This window comes from Eschrichtius robustus, chromosome 9, assembly GCF_028021215.1.
Source record: "Eschrichtius robustus isolate mEscRob2 chromosome 9, mEscRob2.pri, whole genome shotgun sequence".
NCBI lineage: Eukaryota > Metazoa > Chordata > Mammalia > Artiodactyla > Eschrichtiidae > Eschrichtius > Eschrichtius robustus.
In genome coordinates, this window is record NC_090832.1 from 113,501,744 (window position 1) to 113,520,980 (window position 19,237).

Below are 19,237 nucleotides of genomic sequence, written 5' to 3' on the forward strand. Positions count from 1 at the left end.
CTCTTCCCTGCACTACATATGATCAGAGAATCCTATTGAAATTCTTCAATGGCTTCTTTTTTTTTTTTTCCTATTTTTCCTTTTCTTTTTTTTTCCTTCTTTTTCTTTGTTTTCTTCTTCTTTTTTTCTTTATTCTTTTTTCCAATGGCTTCTTAATGATCTGTGAAAATAGGCAAAATCCATAACACAGTTGACAAAAAGTTTGCAAAATCTGCCCTCTATCTTCTTCACGAACTCCTCTGCGTAGTTATTCACCTGGCTTTCTGGATGCTGTTCACAATGCCTTCCATTCAGTCCTGCCCAGGATCTTTGTGTATCTTCAGGGAACATGCCCTTTCCCAAGGGATTTCCTATTATCGTGCAAGCATACTTGAAACCTCACTTTGTCCGGGAAGACTCCCCAGGCTCTGTAAACTCTTATCTCACAGTGTCTTGAAATCATCCTTTGCAGCAATGCTATAGAATTAATTTATTTAGCATGGAATTAATTAGTTAACTCATTCTAGGGGTTCCTTTTCTAAAATATGAGCTCTGTGAGTTACTGGTCATTACTTATTGTATTAATTGGTCCCTGTACCCATCTCCAAGATCAATGTCTTGGCTTGTTGAGTGATCAATAAATACTTTTGAAGAAATAAGTCAATAAGAAGAGATACCAGACACATAAAGTAAATAGAAGTGCAGAATGAGGTAATAGTTGTTTGGGGGTTAATAAAATCTAACTGCATTCATTTAGAGTCTCTTGGTCGGGACTCATCTTCAAGGTTAGTTTTACCTTGTACAGGCACCTCAGAGATATCACAGGTTCAGTTCCAGATCACCTCAATAAGGTGAATATCACAGTAAAGTGAGTCACACCAATTTTTGGATCCTCAGTACATATAAAAATTCTGTTTACATTAGACTGTAGTCTCTTAAGAGTGCAATAGCATTGTGTCTTTAAAACAACCTACAAACCTTAACTTTAAAATATGTATTGCTAAAACATGCTGACCATCATCTGAGCCTTCCGCAAGTTGTAATCTTTTTGCTGGTGGAGCGTTTTCCTCCATGCTGGTGGCTGCTGACCGATCAGGGTGATGGCTGCTGAAGGTTGGGGCAGCTGGGGCAGTTTCTAAAATAAGACCACAGTGACGTTTCCCACATGGATTGACTCTTTCTTTCATGAACGATTTCTCTGTAGCATGCAGTGCCGTTTGATAGCATTTTACCCACAGCAGAACTACTTTCAAAATTGGAGTCAGTCCTCTCAAATGTTTGTGCTGCTTTATCAACTAAGTTTATGTCATATTCTAAGTCCTTTGCTGTCATTTCAACAATCCTCACAGCATCTTCACCAGGAGTAGATTCCACCTCAAGAAACCACATTCTCTGCTCGTCCATAAGAGGCAACTCCTTATCCCTTCAAGTTTTATCATGAGATTGCAGCAATTCAGTCACATTTTCAGGCTCCACTTCTTTTTTTTTTTTTTTTTCATGTTCCCTTATTTTTTATTATTTTTAATTAATTAATTAATTAATTAATTTTTGGCTGTGTTGGGTCTTCGTTTCTGTGTGAGGGCTTTCTCTAGTTGTGGCGAGCGGGGGCCACTCTTCATCGTGGTGTGCGGGCCTCTCACTATCACGGCCTCTCTTGTTGCGGAGCACAGGCTCCAGACGCGCAGGCTTAGTAGTTGTGGCTCACGGGCCCAGTTGCTCCGTGGCATGTGGGATCCTCCCAGACCAGGGCTGGAACCCGTGTCCCCTGCGTCGGCAGGCACACTCTCAACCACTGCGCCACCAGGGAAGCCCCCTTATTTTTTTTTAATGTTACTTTTTTTTTTAAATTTATTTATTTATTTAGGCTGTAACGGGTCTTAGTTTCAGCATGCGGGATCTTTAGTTGTGGCATGTGAACTCTTAGTTGTGGCATGCATGCAGGATCTAGTTCCCCAATCGGGGATCAAGCCTGGGCCCCCTGCATTGGGAGCACGGAGTCTTACCCACTGGACTGCCAGGGAAGTCCCGATGTTCCCTTACTTTTATTTTTACTTAATTTTTACTTTTTATTTTGTATTGGAGTCTAGTTGATTAACAATGTTGTGTTAGTTTCAGGTGTACAACAAAGTGATTCAGTTATGCATATACATGTATCTATTCTTTTTCAAATTCCTTTCCCATATAGGCTGTTACATAATATTAAGAAGAGTTCCCCAAGCTTCACTTCTAATTCTAGTTTTCTTGCTATATCCACCACATCTGCAGTCACTTCCTTCACTGAAGTCTTGATCCCCTCAAAGTCATCCATGGGGGTTGGAATCAGTTTCTTCTAAATTTCTATTAATGTTGCTATTTGGACCTCTTCCCATGAATCATGAATGTTCTTAATGACATCTAGAATGCTGAATCCTTTCCAGAAGGTTTACTATTGACTTTGTCCAGGTCCATCAGAGGAATCACTATCTATGGTGGCTATAGCCTTACAAAATGTATTTCTTAATAAGACTTGAAAGTCAAAATGACTAGCAGGCATGAAAAACAACATTAATCTCATTGTCCATCTCCATCAGCGCTCTTGGGGGACCAGGTACCTTGTTGATGAACAGTTATATTTTGAAAGGAATCTTTTTTTCTGAGTAGTAGGTCTCAGCAGTGGGCTTAAAATATTGAGTAAACCACGTTGTAAACAGATGTGCGTCATGGCTGCTTCTTTGTTGTTCCATTCATAGAGCAGAGGCAAAGGAGATTCAGCATAATTTTTAAAGGCCCTTGGATTTTCAGATGATAAATGAGCATTGGCTTCAACTTAAAGTCACCAGTTGCGTTAACCCCTAGGAAGAGAGTCATCCTGTCCTTTGAAGCTTTGAAGCCAGGCATTGACTTCTCTCCAGCTATGAAAGTCCTAGGTGGTGTCCTCTTCCAATAGAAGGCTGTTTTGTCTGCATTGAAAATCTGTTGTTTAGAGTAGTCACCTTCATGAATTATCTTACCACTACAGCTTTCTTCATATTAGCAATAACGCTGTTTCACTTTCTTCATTCGTGTGTTCACTGGAGCAGCACTTTTAATTTCCTTCAGGAACTTGTTCTTTGCTTTCACAACTTGGCTACCTGTTTGGCACAAGAAACCCAGCTGTTGGGCTATCTCAGCTTTCAACATGACTTCCTCACTAAAGCTTAACCATTTCTGGCTTTTGATTTAAAGTGAGAGACGCATGACTCTTCCTTTCCCATGAACACTTAGAGGCCATTGTACGGTTATTAATTGGCCTCATTTCATTATTGTTGTGTCAGGGAGGCCTGAGGAGAGCGAAGGAGATGGGAGAACAGCCAATGGGTGGGGCAGTCAGAGCACACACAGCATTTCTCTGTTAAGTTCCCTGTCTTATATGTGCCTGGTTCCCCAAGGCAATGACAATATTAACCTCAAAGATCACTGATCACAGATCACCAAAACAAATATAATAAGCAAGAGAAATTTCGAATTATTGCCAGAATTACCAAAATGTGACGCAAAGACTCAAAGTGAACAAATGCTGTTGGAAAAATGACACCTGTAGGCTTGCTCCAGGCAGGTCACCACAGAACTTCAATTTGTAAAAAATGCATTATCTGTACAGTGCAGTAAAGGCATGCGTGTACTCTGCGTACAGCCTTCTCTCCTAGAAGACCTCCTCACGCTGTCTCTGCTTCTGCTTTGGCAGTTGATGGACAGTGGCAGGAGTGGAGCTTCTGGAGCCGGTGCTCCGTGACCTGCTCGAACGGGACCCAGCAGAGGAGTCGGCAGTGTACTGCAGCCGCCCATGGGGGCTCCGAATGCAGAGGGCCCTGGGCAGAAAGCAGAGAGTGCTACAACCCCGAGTGCACAGGTGAGGCCTGATGACCGCATTCGAAGGATGCCTGCACTTTAGATAATGTGACAGGATCATGCCAGACGGTCGTGGAATCGTCAGGTAATTATACATTTCTAGTCAATGAAGCCAGTTGTACCAGAGCTCATCCTACTGTATGTTACATGAATAAAGCAACAAGATTCAATAGATTCTTAAATTAGATGAAATTAATGAGATTAGATTAAATTTTGATGAAATTGATGAAGTCTAGCATGGAGCTCGTGTTCTTTACAAGTAAAGGTCAATGTCCATTTGCAGCTTCTGACAAACTTACGGAAACTTCTGTTCATCACAATGCTCTACATTTGACCAGCAAGTTAAATATTTGTGTTCATTTAATTCATGGTGGCAGATTAATAAAAATTGAACAGACAGTCATGGGCCTCAGATTTTCGAATCCCTAAAGCAGTGTGCACTGGACGACTGCCATTGACCTTGACGTATTTCTTTCAGCCAATGGTCAGTGGAATCAGTGGGGTCATTGGAGTGGGTGCTCCAAGTCCTGTGACGGCGGCTGGGAGAGGCGAATGAGGACCTGCCAGGGTGTGGCAGTGACCGGGCAGCCGTGTGAAGGGACAGGTGAGGAAGTGAGAAGATGCAGCGAGCAGCGATGTCCTGGTGAGTGAGCTCAGATCGTCCCCAGGGAAACACTTTGGTACCTGGGGAAAAAAAGGATTAAAAACATTGTCATTGGTTAAAGGACGTATTTCCTCAATGGAAGTATTGCTAATAATAAGTGGCAATTTACTTCTTTCCATAATGTATGAGGTTTTGTCTGTTTATGTGTCATAGGCTGTGCCTTCTATACATTTTTCAATTATTTGCTGAAAAATGACATTGAAAAATGTAATAACACCAAAGTAGGCATATTGAACAATAACACGGCTAGAAATTTTTGAAATTAAGTTAGGGTACTGTTTTTTTTTTTACTCTCTTTATGAAATATTTGTTTACTGAGAACACAAAACAAGTTGCCTTAGATTATTTTACTAGAAATATAGAGACAGCAGTGTGAGGTAGATTAGTAAGGAAATAAAGAGACGAGGTTGAAACTCAGAAACTTGTAAATTCTGCTGTTAATCCATCCTGATGTGTGACCTTGGACACCCCAGTTTACTAGCCCTTGCCCCATTCCCACTGTGAAAGGAAATTCCTGTGAGGAACTCACTTTAAAATAACAGCATCACGCCTTAATTCATAGTGAAAAAATGGAAGTATTGTTACATTGGAGGATTTTACATATGAGCATAGAAAAAGAGAAGGTCAGAAATTGCCCAGATTATAAATCATATTATATTATAGGTCATATATTTTAAAAGCTCATTTAGAACAAAGACTCCTTCCTAAGTGTGTGTACATTTCATAAAATACTATCGGCACACTCAAGATTCAATAAATAAGTGAAAATTCAAATTTTAGAATGATACCATTGGCAAAGTTTTATAAACATGCTGGAAAAGCTAATAGCATGGAATTTAAAAACTTCATAGCTGGGTATAAAGTTCTGAACTTAGAGAATTTGAAGACCCAGTTAGAGCCCTTGCTGCCACAAGTAACTCTTGTGGGCAAGCTCGCAGATCTTGGGCTATCTAGTCCTAGTGGGTGTGGTGACTTCAGCTGTTTGAGATTCCTTTTCAGTTCAGGGAACTATGGATTTCTGTCTCTATGTAACATGACTACTGGGATTTAGAAAAACCAAGGAATTCTAAGAGCTATCCAGGGATCAAAACTTTTTATTTCTCCATATTTAGAATTCTAAAGACTTTTCATGGTTCAATATTAATAGCAACAGAAACTGGACTCTAAGGGTAACAGTATATCAGTAGTATTTTTTTAGTTCTTAAAAAAGATCTAAAATTAGTTTTGTTAATTCTTAAGGCCATATGAATCCAGAATGATAAGAAGTAACCAGCACGCAGGACTCTGTTTAGAAGGATACCTATACAGATTAGCATCATGAAATTTCTGCTGTGCTGCATAAGAATTAAGAAGCATTAAACAAAAACATTTCTTTTGCCCAGGGAGAAATTTCACTGGAACAGTAGGCATGACTAAATAAGACCCTTTTCATATCTAAAGTTATCTGAACTAGTCTGAGCGTGCCAAGGTTCTTAACTGGTCCTTTAAAACTGACTTTTATCTGCATATATAGCGGTAAGATGGTGGTGCTTGCAATCAGCTTTATAAAGATTGCCACCTGCTGTTTGGAAAACATTTTACATCTCTATTTACAAAAAAGATATTATACATTATTTGCTAGGTTTATTTGCTGGCTTTCGTGCTTTCAGGGAGACTGAAAAATTATCATATAAAACTGTAAGCACTTTTTAGATTATATAATATATATAATTATTTTGGTATTAACCGTAACATTTTCATTTTTCTCTTTTCAAAAATATGATTTGAAATCCCCTCAAGTATGTAAATAACATTTTTGAATTAAAATGAATTATTGAATCAGCTAAACAATTCACAAATTAGTGCTTATACAGGGGTAAAAAAATAAATATATGTACCAAGCTTTTGAAAATATATCCTAATCTTGCACCTTCATACAAATCACATTATCCATTAAAAATTATATGTGACTATTAATTTCAACAATGCTTTCTGCCTCTGTATAGAAATTTTATCAAAATAAAGGAGGTTTTTTTACTTTTAATATTTATCCTTTAACTTTTCAATGCACAGCCACGTCATCCCCAGATTATTTTATCAAGAAAGCGGGATTTATAAATAACTCAGTTTTCCACGGTGGACTTGATTTATATATTGGCTTTTCAACTCTGCACAATTGTTTCTCTGTAGTTAATGTATATTCCTTTATGATTAGAGCATACGTTTCCTAATTTCTGCCATTAGATTGCTCCAAATTTACACATTGACAATATAAATTGAGAAAACTTTCAAAGTATCTTAACAGTTGCTAAGGCATTTTTTCTCGTTTTGTCAGTGATAAAGCCTGAACAAATGTCTCTTTTGAAACAATGTTTTTTTCAGGTATTATTTTTAGTACTGTTCTCTCTTAATTTTTCTTCCTCTTGCTGGAAGCAAATAAACTAGTATTTATTTTTATGCTTCACTTAATTTGGATACAAAACAAATTAATCAAGTTTTCCAAGAGACCCTCAGTTGTCAGGAAGGAGAAATGTAATATATGCAGATGTTTGTCTGGATAATTAATAAAAATAATGATTAATCATCTGGGTTTAATCAAAAGCTGTTATGACATCTACTAAAAATGGAAAATAAAAAATATTTTCCCATCAAGATTAGGATATTTCTTTCCTGGTAAATAGATAAAATGAAAGTATTAAAAAGGGCATCAATGATGCCCCTGTCTTCATAAGAAAAGAGAATTAGAGGGATTAAAAAATTATATTATTAGTTTTTAAAAATACTGCTAGTTAAGGAATAGAGTAGCTACAAGGGAGATAATTAAGTTGCCCAATTTTTAAATTGGTCAACCTCACCAAATAATGATTTCATTGATCTCAATCTTATTGTACACCCAGACTTTGAGGGTTAAAATAGTAGAAAGTTAATAGCTCCCCTAATTATGTTATGTTGCTACAGTGTGAAAAAATACTATTTTTAATCTTTCGTTTGGTTGGTTTTTTCCCCCAATATTCCCCTGGTTAATATCATTCAGAAAGCAGAGTTACTGGTGATTGGCCTACATTAGCCCAGGCTTCCCAGGGCCTCCCTGCTCTGCTCCCAGGGCAGGGCTTGCTCTTTCCAGAGCCCAATTGTAGGATGTATGACTCTTTAGTCATTAGTTGCTAAATTGGAACCTGCCATTCACAGGGAGACATTACACTTAATTTATACATAAAATGTCCTTTTTGGAGTCACCATTGCTTTGTCTGCAAGTGGTAAGTGAAGCCTGCAGGTTAAATGTTCTGAGAAAAACTTTGAAGTAAGGGTGCCATACCATAAATGTGCATGGTAACAGCAACTTAGACCAGAGATGGAGCAATTACTGGGATACTGAACTCTAGATATTCATCCCAAGGGAAGTCAGCAGTGACGCTGTGGGCTCAGACTTGTCTTGCACATTGTGATGCATTTGTGTTGGAACTTGGCCCCCTGTAATGTGCTGACTATAAGCCCTCAACAGCCCCCCACCCCTCTGGAGTGACTGTCTCTGCAAGATTGCTCCGCAACAGAATTTATGTCTTCTTTGGAGACCAAGAGAGTCATTCATTTCGTTTCTGAGTAATTTTCCTTCAGTAGGAAGAAAGCATCACCATGCTTGCTTCCTTTGGGCTCCTACCTTCTCTGAGTGCCTCTCTGCATTGCCCAAGCTGTGCTTCTCAAACTTTAGTGGACGAATCCCTTTTAAAATCGCATCAAAAAAAAAAAAAAATGTTTAGGAATAAACCTGACCAAGGAGGTGACTTATATGCTGAAAACCATAAAACATTAATAAAGGAAATTGAAGATGATTCAAAGAAATGGAAAGATATCCCATGCTCTTGGATTGGAAGAATCAATATTGGTAAAATGGCCATACTACCCAAAGCAATCTACAGTTTAATGCAATCCCTGTCAAATTACCCATGACATTTTTCACAGAACTAGAACAAATAATCCTAAAATTCATATGGGACCATAAAAGACCCACACTTGCCAAAGCAATCCTGCGGAAGAAGAACAAAGCAGGAGGCATAACCCTCCCAGATGTCAGACAATACTACTATAGTCAGACAAAACCTACTATAATCAAAATAGCGTGGTATTGGCACAAAAACAGACATATGGATCAATGGAACAGAATAGAGAGTCCAGAAATAAACCTGCACACCTACAGTCAATTAATCTACAATGAAGGAGGCAAGAATACACAATGGAGAAAAGACAATCTCTTCAACAAGTGGTGTTGGGAAAGCTGGACAGCTGACTGTAAATCAGTGAAGTTAGAACACACCCTCACACCATACACAAAAATAAACTCAAAATGGCTTAAAGACTTATTATAAGACATGACACCATAAAACTCCTAGAAGACAACATAGGCAAAACATTCTCTGATATAAGTCATACCAGTGTTTTCTTAGGTCTGTCTCCCAAGGCAATAGAAATAAAAGCAGAAATAAACAAATGGGACCTAATCAAACTTACAAGCTTTTTCATAGCAAACCATAAACAAAACAAAAAGACAACCTGCAGACTGGGAGAAAATATTTGTTAATGATGAGACCAACAAGGGCTTAATTTCCAAAATATTCAAACAGCTCATACAACTCAATAACAACAACAAAAAAATACAACCCAATTGAAAAATGGGCAGAAGACCTAAATAAACATTTCTCCAAAGAAGACATACAGATGGCCAATAGGCACATGAAAATATGCTCAACATCTCTAATTATTAAAGAAATGCAAATCAAAACTACAGTGAGGTACCACCTCACACCAGTCAGAATGGGCATCATCAGAAAATCTACAGACAGCAAACGCTGGAGAGGGTGTGGAGAAAAGGGAACCCTCTTACACTGTTGGTGGAAATGTCGATTGGTGCAGCCACTATGGAGAACAGTATGGAGTTTCCTTAAAAAACTAAAAATAGAGCTACCATATGATTCAGCAACCCCACTCCTGGGCATATATCCAGACAAATCTATAATTCAAAAAGATACATGCACCCCAAACTTTAGAGGACAAAAGAGTCACCCAGAGGGCTTGTTTCTTTTTTTTGTTATTTTTTAATATTTATTTTACTTATTTATTTGGCTGCACCTGCTCTTAGTTGCGGCATGCGGGATCTAGTTCCCCGACTAGGGATCAAACCCGGGCCCCCTGCATTGGGAGCGTGGAGCCTTAACCACTGGACCACCAGGGATGCCCCCAGAGGACTTGTTAAGATGGAGATTCGTGAGCCAACGTCCTCTGCCCCAAGGTTCTGATTCAGTAGGTCTGGTCCAGGCCTGGGAATCTGCATTCTAACAAGCTCCCAGATGATGGCGATGATGCTGCAGATTACCTCTTGGGTTGCACCAGCCTCGAGTATAAGTAAGTAAGTAACTAACTAACTAAATAAATATCAGTGATAAAACTCACAAAGAGTGGAAAACAGTTCTCCACCTCAGCTCCACTGTTGAAAGTTGAGATATCACCTGAATAAGGCTGCAGAATTTTGTCTTACCCACACTTCTTCATAAATAAGGAGGGATTGTTTCTGGAATCAGTTCATAATGAAAATACAGACAATGCATGTCAAGTCTCCCTACCCAACTCTTGTTTCAACCCAAATAAAACAGAAAAATAGGGCAATTAACTAGCCGCGGTAGACGAAGTAGGATGGTTTAGGCAGAGCTGCTCGGTTGTACAGCGCTAGTGTTCCTGTTTTGTGGGCAGCAGGAGGGGTGTCACTGGGACCTGTCTGATGTGAGGCTCTGCCCCACCAGGACACAGATCTTCTGTAGCAGGAGTGAGCTTTCACTGCTCCGTCCCCCAAGGCTCTGAGCTACTATACACACACAGGTGGATAATATCTGGGCTGGGTGTCAGGGAGGAGGATGGGGTCTGAGCTCACATCGACTTAAAGTTCTCCTCAGTTCCCAGTTGGAGGAGTGGGGAATTAATTAATCACTATCAATTCAAATATTTTGTCTCTGTTAGAGACAACTTAAAAAGTTAGACTTCTAAATTGTGTGGACCAAGGTATTTTAGGGTTAAACGTCATCATTCTTGGAAACCCAAATATGTAAGTGTAAAATTTACATATTTTAAAGAGAAAAAAAAGCATACTTGGCTTTCCTGGTGGCACAGTGGTTAAGAATCTGCCTGCCAGCGCAGGGGACACGTGTTTGAGCCCTAGTCCGGGAAGATCCCACATGCCGCGTAGCAACTAATCCCGTGTGCCACGACTACTGAGCCTGCACTCTAGAGCCCGCGAGCCACAACTGCTGAGCCTGTGTGCCACAACTGCTGAAGCCCGAGCTCCTAGAGCCTGTGCTCTGCAACTAAGAGAAGCCACCGCAATGAGATGCCCGTGTACCACCACAAAGAGTAGCCCCCGCTCAGCACAACTAGAGAAAGCCTGCGCGCAGCAACAAAGACACAGCACGGCCATAAATAAATCAATAAATTTATTTTTTCAAAAAACACACAGTATACTAGTCTCTATTGAAATTTTCACATACAAGTTGGCACCTGCTTTACCTTTTTGATTCCAGACCACAAGACTAACACTACTAGTGCTTTAAAAAAGCTCCTATTTCATTAGAATTGCTATTATTTTTGCTGTTGGATGTTATGTGTATACCCTGTAAGGAACTATATTATTACCTGTTCAGTTTCAAAAGGTTAAGGCAAGTGTTTCACTGCATATTTTTGGACATGGCAAGTAATGTCACACCCACACAGTTCATACCAGCCGTTCACCTGAAACCAACCACTGAGTCCAGTGGTGGCAGTACGTGGCACTAGGGACTGACTTTTCTCCTCTGCAGTGTCCTATCTTTTCTTGCTAAGTCACCTCAGATACATTCTAAAAAGTAGGGAAATAAATTAGAACTTGAAGGTACCCCATAGGGAGAGAAGGTACCCCACCTGGTGTTTAACCAATCTCCAGGGAAGCGTCCCGTCCTCCCGAAAAGCTGGGGTTTCCTGACCTGCTGCAGTCCGAGACTCTACGGCAAATCAATTCAGCGTTAGAGGCAGAATTAAGGGAGAACCACTGGGCTCTGACATAATCAGTATATATGCCAGATAGTACTCTAGGCCTGCTAGTCAAACCCTTTGCTATGGAAATAATTATTATCATAATTCGCCTTATCAGATTGCTCATCAGATGAAGCTTGGAGAAAACTCGCACAGCTTCTGCACAGCAGAAACTTAACACGCAGTTTGTTGTAATCCTGTATGACTCTACCTTGACCAGTTTAGAAATATTTGGCTACATGCTGATCATTCGCAAATGGAAACAGAAAATTTAAGCAGCACGTTTTACCTTTTTTATTTCTTCCTTTCAGTCCACATTGTTTTGAGAGTAAAAATAAGCATATTTTAAGAGCCACTTAATGTGTTGTTGTTTTTTTTTTTTTAATTTTATTTATGGCTGTGTTGGGTCTTCGTTTCTCTGCGAGGGCTTTCTCTAGTTGTGGCAAGCGGGGGCCACTCCTCATCGCGTTGCGCGGGCCTCTCACTATGGCGGCCTCTCTTGTTGCGGAGCACAGGCTCCAGACGCGCAGGCTCAGTAATTGTGGCTCACGGGCCCAGCCGCTCCGCGGCATGTGGGATCTTCCCAGACCAGGGCTCGAACCCCCATCCCCTGCACTGGCAGGCAGATTCTCAACCACTGCGCCACCAGGGAAGCCCCCCACTTAATGTTTTTTAGTGAATAAAACGAACATTAATGCAATTCGTAAACTTCTTTTTGGGTTTAAGGTTTCCCAAGACACTAAACCTGAACGTTAGCCCTTGGCATTTCTCATCCCCACTTATTTTCCTCCCCTCACACATCCTGACCCATGAATGGCCCTGAGATCCTGCCCCTGGGCTTTGGTTGCTTCCTGTCTCTCTCCAGCTGTCACCTGAGTGAGAACTGTCACCTAACAGACCTTTCCAACTGGGGTATCAAATCAGACCCTTATGCCCCCAGGGGAGCTTTTCTGTCTGAAGTTCTCCCTCCTTCTTTCCAACCTCTTTCCTAGTGGGGAAGTCCACCTGGGTCAAGTCTCTCCTCCTGGGGCCCTGCTTTCTCCTGCCCCGGCCACTGCCTTCCAGCGGAAAGAGTCTGGGGAGTGTGGTCAAACCAAGGTTGGCTTGGGCCTCATTGTCCTGATACATTAAATGGGATAATGATACAGGCCCAGGGGATTGTTTCAAGGATGCAGTGATAGAACACTCTAGACTAGAGTGATTAAAGTGCAGTCCAGGTCTTCTATGTCCATTACCCATATCATGACATCAACCCCACTTTCTAATCTCTTCCACACAGGTTCTTATCTGATGATTCTCCCCTATTCATGGCCTTAAGTCATGTGACTCGCTCATTAAAAAACTTCCGTGGCTTCTGGTTCCCTGCCCGATTCCGTGCATACTGAGATCCCGGGAATAGTAGTGTCCCCATCAGTGGCTCATTTATACATACGGCAAATCTCTGTATGTAAAGCAACCAAGCAGAGGCAGTCTCTGGTTCCTGGATCGAGAGGCACGTATTCTGTCCTTTCTCTGTTTCTTGCCCTCCTATTCACCTGTACTCCCCTAAGTGTCCTGGGCCCTCATCTTCACCTACTGAAATAGGAGCATCTTGGGAGCCCAAGCCATTAGAAGCTGTCTTCTCACTTAAGCATTCTTTCTCCCACAACTTCATGGGTGCTCTTTCTTTTTTGAACGCTTATAAACTTGATTTCTGCTTCCCTCATGATATATTGCTATTATATTTTATTTTATATATATATATATTTATATACCTCTTAGCTAGAATTCCAGCTTATTGCAAATGAGCTATATATTTTCACCTTCCAGATCCCCTTCTCTGCATTGACTGTAGCAGATCCTTAGATATATGCCCTTTTGAATGTATTTATTCCATATCATAAAATCTATAACTGGACTAATGAAATCATCTGTGTAAAAGCATGTGAATACACTTCAAAATGACTATAATAGTAATACATTTTATAATCTTACTTTACTCTTTCAAAATGCTGTTAGATTACTTAATTAGAATTTGAATGGACATTTTTAGTGCATCTACTATTTTTATTTTGTAGTTAGAATTTGTGGCACGATCCTTCCTTCTTTAGAAATAAATCATCGAGATGTTGGGGGCAAAAAAAAAAAAAATATGTAAGTTTCTATAACAAGTTACTCAGTTTCCCCAAATCTCAGCCCAGCTTATTCTTTTAGGCCAGAGCTCCTCAAGGTGGTCTCGGAGCCATTCTGTCGGGCTAGCATGGGTCCCAAGTTTACCCAAATAGGGATTCTTAAGGCCTTAGGGCAGCTCACAAGACAGGAGGCCGTGGCCCGCGGCCTTGAGCCTGAAGCAGCCTTGCCCATCACCCTAATGTGCCTCCAAATGTTATCACTTGCTCCATCTGCCGTGACCTGGGGAAGGCTGTGGAGTGCTGTTATCTTCAGCAGTTCCTAAAATGATGTAAGAAGGCAAGTAAGCACAGCACAGACCTCACAGGTACTCCAGTATAAAACTTTGTCTCATGAAAAGATAGTTACTTAAGAGCTATTCCCCACAGTTAAAGTTATCTATCTTTTTAATTATTATTTAACTTTGCTAACAAGTTGGAAGTAGGGTGACCTTGTCTAAGTTGAAATATAGAATTTAAAAAATACTAATTCAGAATTTTGGGGTGTGTGTTATGTATAACACATTGTCAGACCAAGTACTCAAACAGGCAACCTGAAATGCACACTGTTCGCTAGGGAATTCAGAGTTCGTGGTTTGCTGACTTCCAGACTTGGAAACACATTTTTGCAAAATACTTATGTACTTATTTTAGGGCAACAAATGCTTAGAGATGGTGTAACATTCTCTGAAAATGGGCTGAGAGAGCTGTTTGATGGACTGAGGTCCACCACCTCCTCACTGAGTGATTTCTGTCTGCCTTGTTTTGCCCATGTTTACAGGGATGACAATAATTGCATCCACTTTAAAGGTTATGACAATTATTTGAATGAAAATATTTAATGTGCTTAGAAGATTGCCTAATTCACAGTATGTGTAAATACTGCTGTTGTAATGGTGTACCAACCTGAGACTAATAACGATCATTCTCTATAGAAGGAAGGCTATTATGAAACACATCTGATAAACACCCCTCTTTTTCCCTTCAGCCTTATTAGTAGCACCATGAAGTCTTCACATGTGTAGGGTCCACTGCTGAATTAGAGCTGTAAACTGTGTGAGCACAGAGGCTGAATCTGTCTTATTTACCTCTGTACCCCCCAGCACAGGGGGTTCCCAAAACATAAGAATTAATGAATTGCCAGCAAGTGAAATTTGAAATACGGGGTCATGCATCGTGCATATTTTTTTCTTTTCTTTTTCTGCCTGCAGCTCTACAGTTTAGAATTAATTTCTCTTTAATGCTGAAATTCTAGCATAAGTGGTAAAAACTAATTTTCCACATCAAATTAATTTAAGCCCTGTATAATTTTTGCTATTTTTAAGAGACAGAAAATCAGTTTGAATAGACAGATTAACAGCTAATCACTAGGTAATTGCCACCTTGTTTTAAGGGTGCATGCTAACTACGTACTTGTGCCTTCAACTACAGTTGTATCTTACAGATGGGTTTTTATAACTTTGCACTAGTGAGAGCGAACCGTGGGATCTTTCCGCTGATGAACAGCGTCGTGGTTCCATTTTGCTGAGGCATAAAAAAGCAAGTGCTTCATATTGCTACACAATAATATGTTTTTACTTTGAGCACAGCCGCGTGGCCTGAGCTAATCATACATTTTCTAATTTACAAAGTGCACGCAGGTAGCATTAAACAGAAAACAAAACAAAACAAAACAACACAAAACAACATTAACACAAATCTCTATCTCCAGCTTTTGCTTCTCTCCTGCACTTTCGTGCCATACACCAGCCAGCTTTTTGCTACCAGGATGCGCTCAGATAGCTCACACTAAGAACTGTTTTCAGCATCTTCTCTCCCAAGTCATATCCTCCCCGTGTGCTGTCGCTCAGGGTAGAGCACACCAGACTCTCTCCCTGGATACCTGAATTTCATCTTTACTCCCTCTCTCGTCCTCACCGCCTACACCTGCCCTGGAGCTGAGCCCATCCCTCCTCCTAAACACATTTGGAATCCACCCACTTCCTGCAGCCACTTCCTGTGATTCCACAGCCCTTCTTCCCCAGTTACACCCTTTCGATTGTCACAGGCCTCCTTGACGTCAGTCTCACTCGCCTGCAACCCACTCTCCAAACTGCCGGGACAGCATTCAAAACATGACATCTATTTCCCTCGCCCTTAAGTTCACACCTCTAGTTTACATCGTCATCCTCACCCCCTCCTCCTCCTGCAGTGACCCACCTCTGTCCGGCCTCAGCTCTCCCAGGGGAGATGTTCCCAGTGCCTTGGATGGATCAGGCTCTCCTTGCCCCGGGTCTTGCCACGTGTGGTTCCCGAGGCACAGTTGCCCATCCTTGTCGGTTGACTCCTCCTTGTCCTTCAGTCTCAACTTGGACATCCTTCTGGAAATCCTCTGCTGGCCTGATCGCCCCTAAAGTACCCCTAGAGCAACCGGGACTCCTCTGGTCATAGTGGGAGCCTGACGGCACTGTAATGTCTCTACTTCTGTGGCCCTCGACATCTTGGAGTTGAGAGGCTCTGTCTATTCCTTTTTTGTGCAGTACTTCCCAAGGAGACTGGGACATGATAGGTGCCCAAGTATTTGTAGAATGAATGAGTTCCATTCCTGCCACTGAGAAGACCCCAGGAAGCTTCTCACCCCTGGGGACTTCATAAACCTAAGATGGAAGAAAATAAATTGTCATTTTAATATCTAGGCTGTTTTGCTTTGGGTATGAGCAGAAATAGACCTATTTTCTGAACTAAATTTTTTTTTTAAGATTTAATCTTCAAAGATGCCAAATCACCTTTGATGAAATATTTAAAGCAGCTGCAGGATTTGATATTCCTTCTAAAAAGCTGAAAATCCTGAACCGATTTGCAACTTTGAATCTCTGATTCCTCTGTCATCTTCCCTTCTTATCATTTGTGTACTGAGTTTCTATCTACAAGAAGCACGATGAATCCAAAGTTTCATGCATTTACAGAGGAGAAAACAAAGTTTGCTGACTTCTCTAGGTTTAAAACAATTACTGTGATTTTTTTTTTTTTTTTTTTGGTCTGGTTAAAGTACCTCACATTGATTGTCACCAGGTAAATGGGAATTAATACTTACTTGAGTGGTGTGGTTGGAAGAGTAACTGCTGAATCAGCTTCTTCCTTGACCGGTCAGGATGTATGCAGTTCATACCAGGGGCTTCTGAACAGGGTCTCCTGGACCCTTACCAAGTCAGGCACAGCCCTACAAGGTCAACTTTTGTAAATATCCAGTACCATGGAAACCCATTTTGGCTAATTTTTAGGAAACCTATGGTAGCTAACTTCTCTCTCTTATTGCCCTTAAATGAAAATGACTACCTACTGCTGGCCTATTTCACACACACACACACACACACACACTCACACACACACACACACACACGAGTCCTCAGTACTTTGCAAAATCATCCTCATTCTCTGTCATCTTAAGCACTGGAGTCCTGGAAAAATAGATCTTCTGAACGTATTTGGTAGTTTTGGGTTAAAAGCACATGTGTGTCTATAGTTCCCACTGTCATTTACCAGGACCTGTAAGTGCTATGTGCCGTTACGAACGAAGCAAAACAGAAAAAGCCCTATCTTCCTGGCGCTCACATTCTAGCAGGAGCAGGCTAATAATAATACGACTAATAAATAAGGAAGGACACCGGGTAGCAGTGTACGGTGAGGGGTGTCTTGGAGAGCAGCTGGGGCAGAGGAAGGGCTGGGGTGAGAAGGCGGGATTCCAGAAGAGCCTGAGGGCAGCGGAGAGGAGCCGTGAGGAGGTGTAGGGAGGGAAGGGGGAGGCGTGTCCTGGGCAGAAAGAACAGGTGCACAGGCTGTGGGGTGAGGGTCCTCCTGGAGTGGGAGAAGCCCCTGGGGGGCAGTGAGAGTGGACTGGGGGAGCTGAGGAAGGGGCCGGACTGAGGGGCCTTGTAACTGACGCTCCTTTCACGGCTCAGCGTTGTACTTACACGGAAAGAAGAACCCTCCCCCCGACGTGGTACACCCTTAAAAAACAGTGGAGCGCTCACCCCTATCCTGCCTTGATTTTGAACCTTGAAATCAGTTTCAGGTGGGGTCCTGGTAAACTGCTCGCCCTGTTGGCTCACCCGTGCCATCTAGTGGTGAACGCTTGCAATTACCAGATTTTCTGACCCTAAGGTGGGCGGGGGCAGGGTGCTCTTGTGGGAATAACAGTACGTGTCCAAGGGGGAGGGGGGTGATGAATTGGGAGACTGGGATCGCCATGTATACGCTAATATGTATAAAATGGATAACTAATAAGAACCCGCTGTATAAAAAAATAAATAAAATAAAATTCAAAAATTCAAAAAAAAAAAAGAATTCAAAAAAACCCCACAAAAACAGATGAATGGATAAAGAAAAAAAACCAAAACAATACGTGTGGAAAGCTTTCTGAAAACATACAGGGAAATGAAGACCTCCGGGTGCAAATTTCTCCTTCATTGGCTTATGTCAAGCCTGAATCAGAAAAAAAAAACCCTGAAAGCTATAGCAACAAGTTTTACGAAATGTACTTCAACATCAGTGGAACTGAAGAAATTGTTTGAAAACAGAAAAAAAAGTACAAGTGAAGTGAAAGATTACAAAGGAAGAGTGAATGAGGAAAACATTGAGCAGAAGTTGGATATAGATAAACAAAAAGAATACTCGTGTGATAGTAATATCAGGTTAATTAATTAATTCTATAGAATGATATCAAATTAATTAATTTTATAGAATTCAACTATAGAATAAACTACGCATGATGCATTTTGTGAGTTTTAACATGTATTATAAGTTTCCTTTTCATATTCTGTAGTAATTTTGGTTGGCATTTACAGAAACACAATTATCATCTGTTCCAGTGTTGTCCAGTGGGGTAGCTTTTAAAATTTAAACTTACATTAATTCAAATAGATATATTTAAAACTCAGTTCTCAGTCTTGCTTGCCACATTTCAAGTGCTCGATAGCCACATTGACTAGATGTCACCGTACTGGACAGTGAAATTCCCACTTCCATCACTGCAGAAAGTTCTACTGGATGGGCTAGTCTATTATATTGTTTCCTCAGTAAAACTGATGTACTCAACAAACATGTTCCGAACACCTACTATGTGCTAGACAGCTTAGCAGTTCCTTACAACAGATTAAAGAGAAATAAAGTAAAGCATAATTAGTCTCCTAAAGGGCAAAATTTAGGAATTGAGGAGTTTCACACTGTAACCAGATGCTTTCCATCCATTGTGAGAAGAGATATAATACTTGTATATTCAATGACTGAGGTACCGAGGAAGGCCCCCCAGAGAACACACCATTTAAGATGTGTTTTAAAGATATACAGGAATATTACCAAAAACAAACAAACAAACAAACAGAAAAACAAGGAGGGGAGAGAGTATCTTAAGTAGCGGATATAGCTTTTGCAAAGTTAGGGAAGTGTAAATTGGTGTGGGGTATCTGGAGGGTGACAGTTAATTCTGTGTGGCTGGTCCATGGGACAATAAATGTGAATCATAATTGGAGGGCGAGGTTAGAGCTTGCTGGAAGGGCCCTTTCATCGCAGCAAG

At 40.8% G+C, this 19,237-nt stretch overlaps 1 protein-coding gene across 1 annotated transcript in view; it reads left to right on the forward strand.

Moving 5' to 3' along the window:
* The window catches only part of ADGRB3 (adhesion G protein-coupled receptor B3), a 784,426-nt gene that overhangs the window by 326,684 nt on the left and 438,505 nt on the right, over positions 1-19,237 (forward strand). Inside the window, exons 5-6 of the mRNA XM_068550879.1 lie at positions 3,683-3,847; positions 4,325-4,489. Of these exons, the coding sequence (XP_068406980.1) occupies positions 3,683-3,847; positions 4,325-4,489 (330 nt within the window). The remainder of the gene's footprint in view (positions 1-3,682; positions 3,848-4,324; positions 4,490-19,237) is intronic.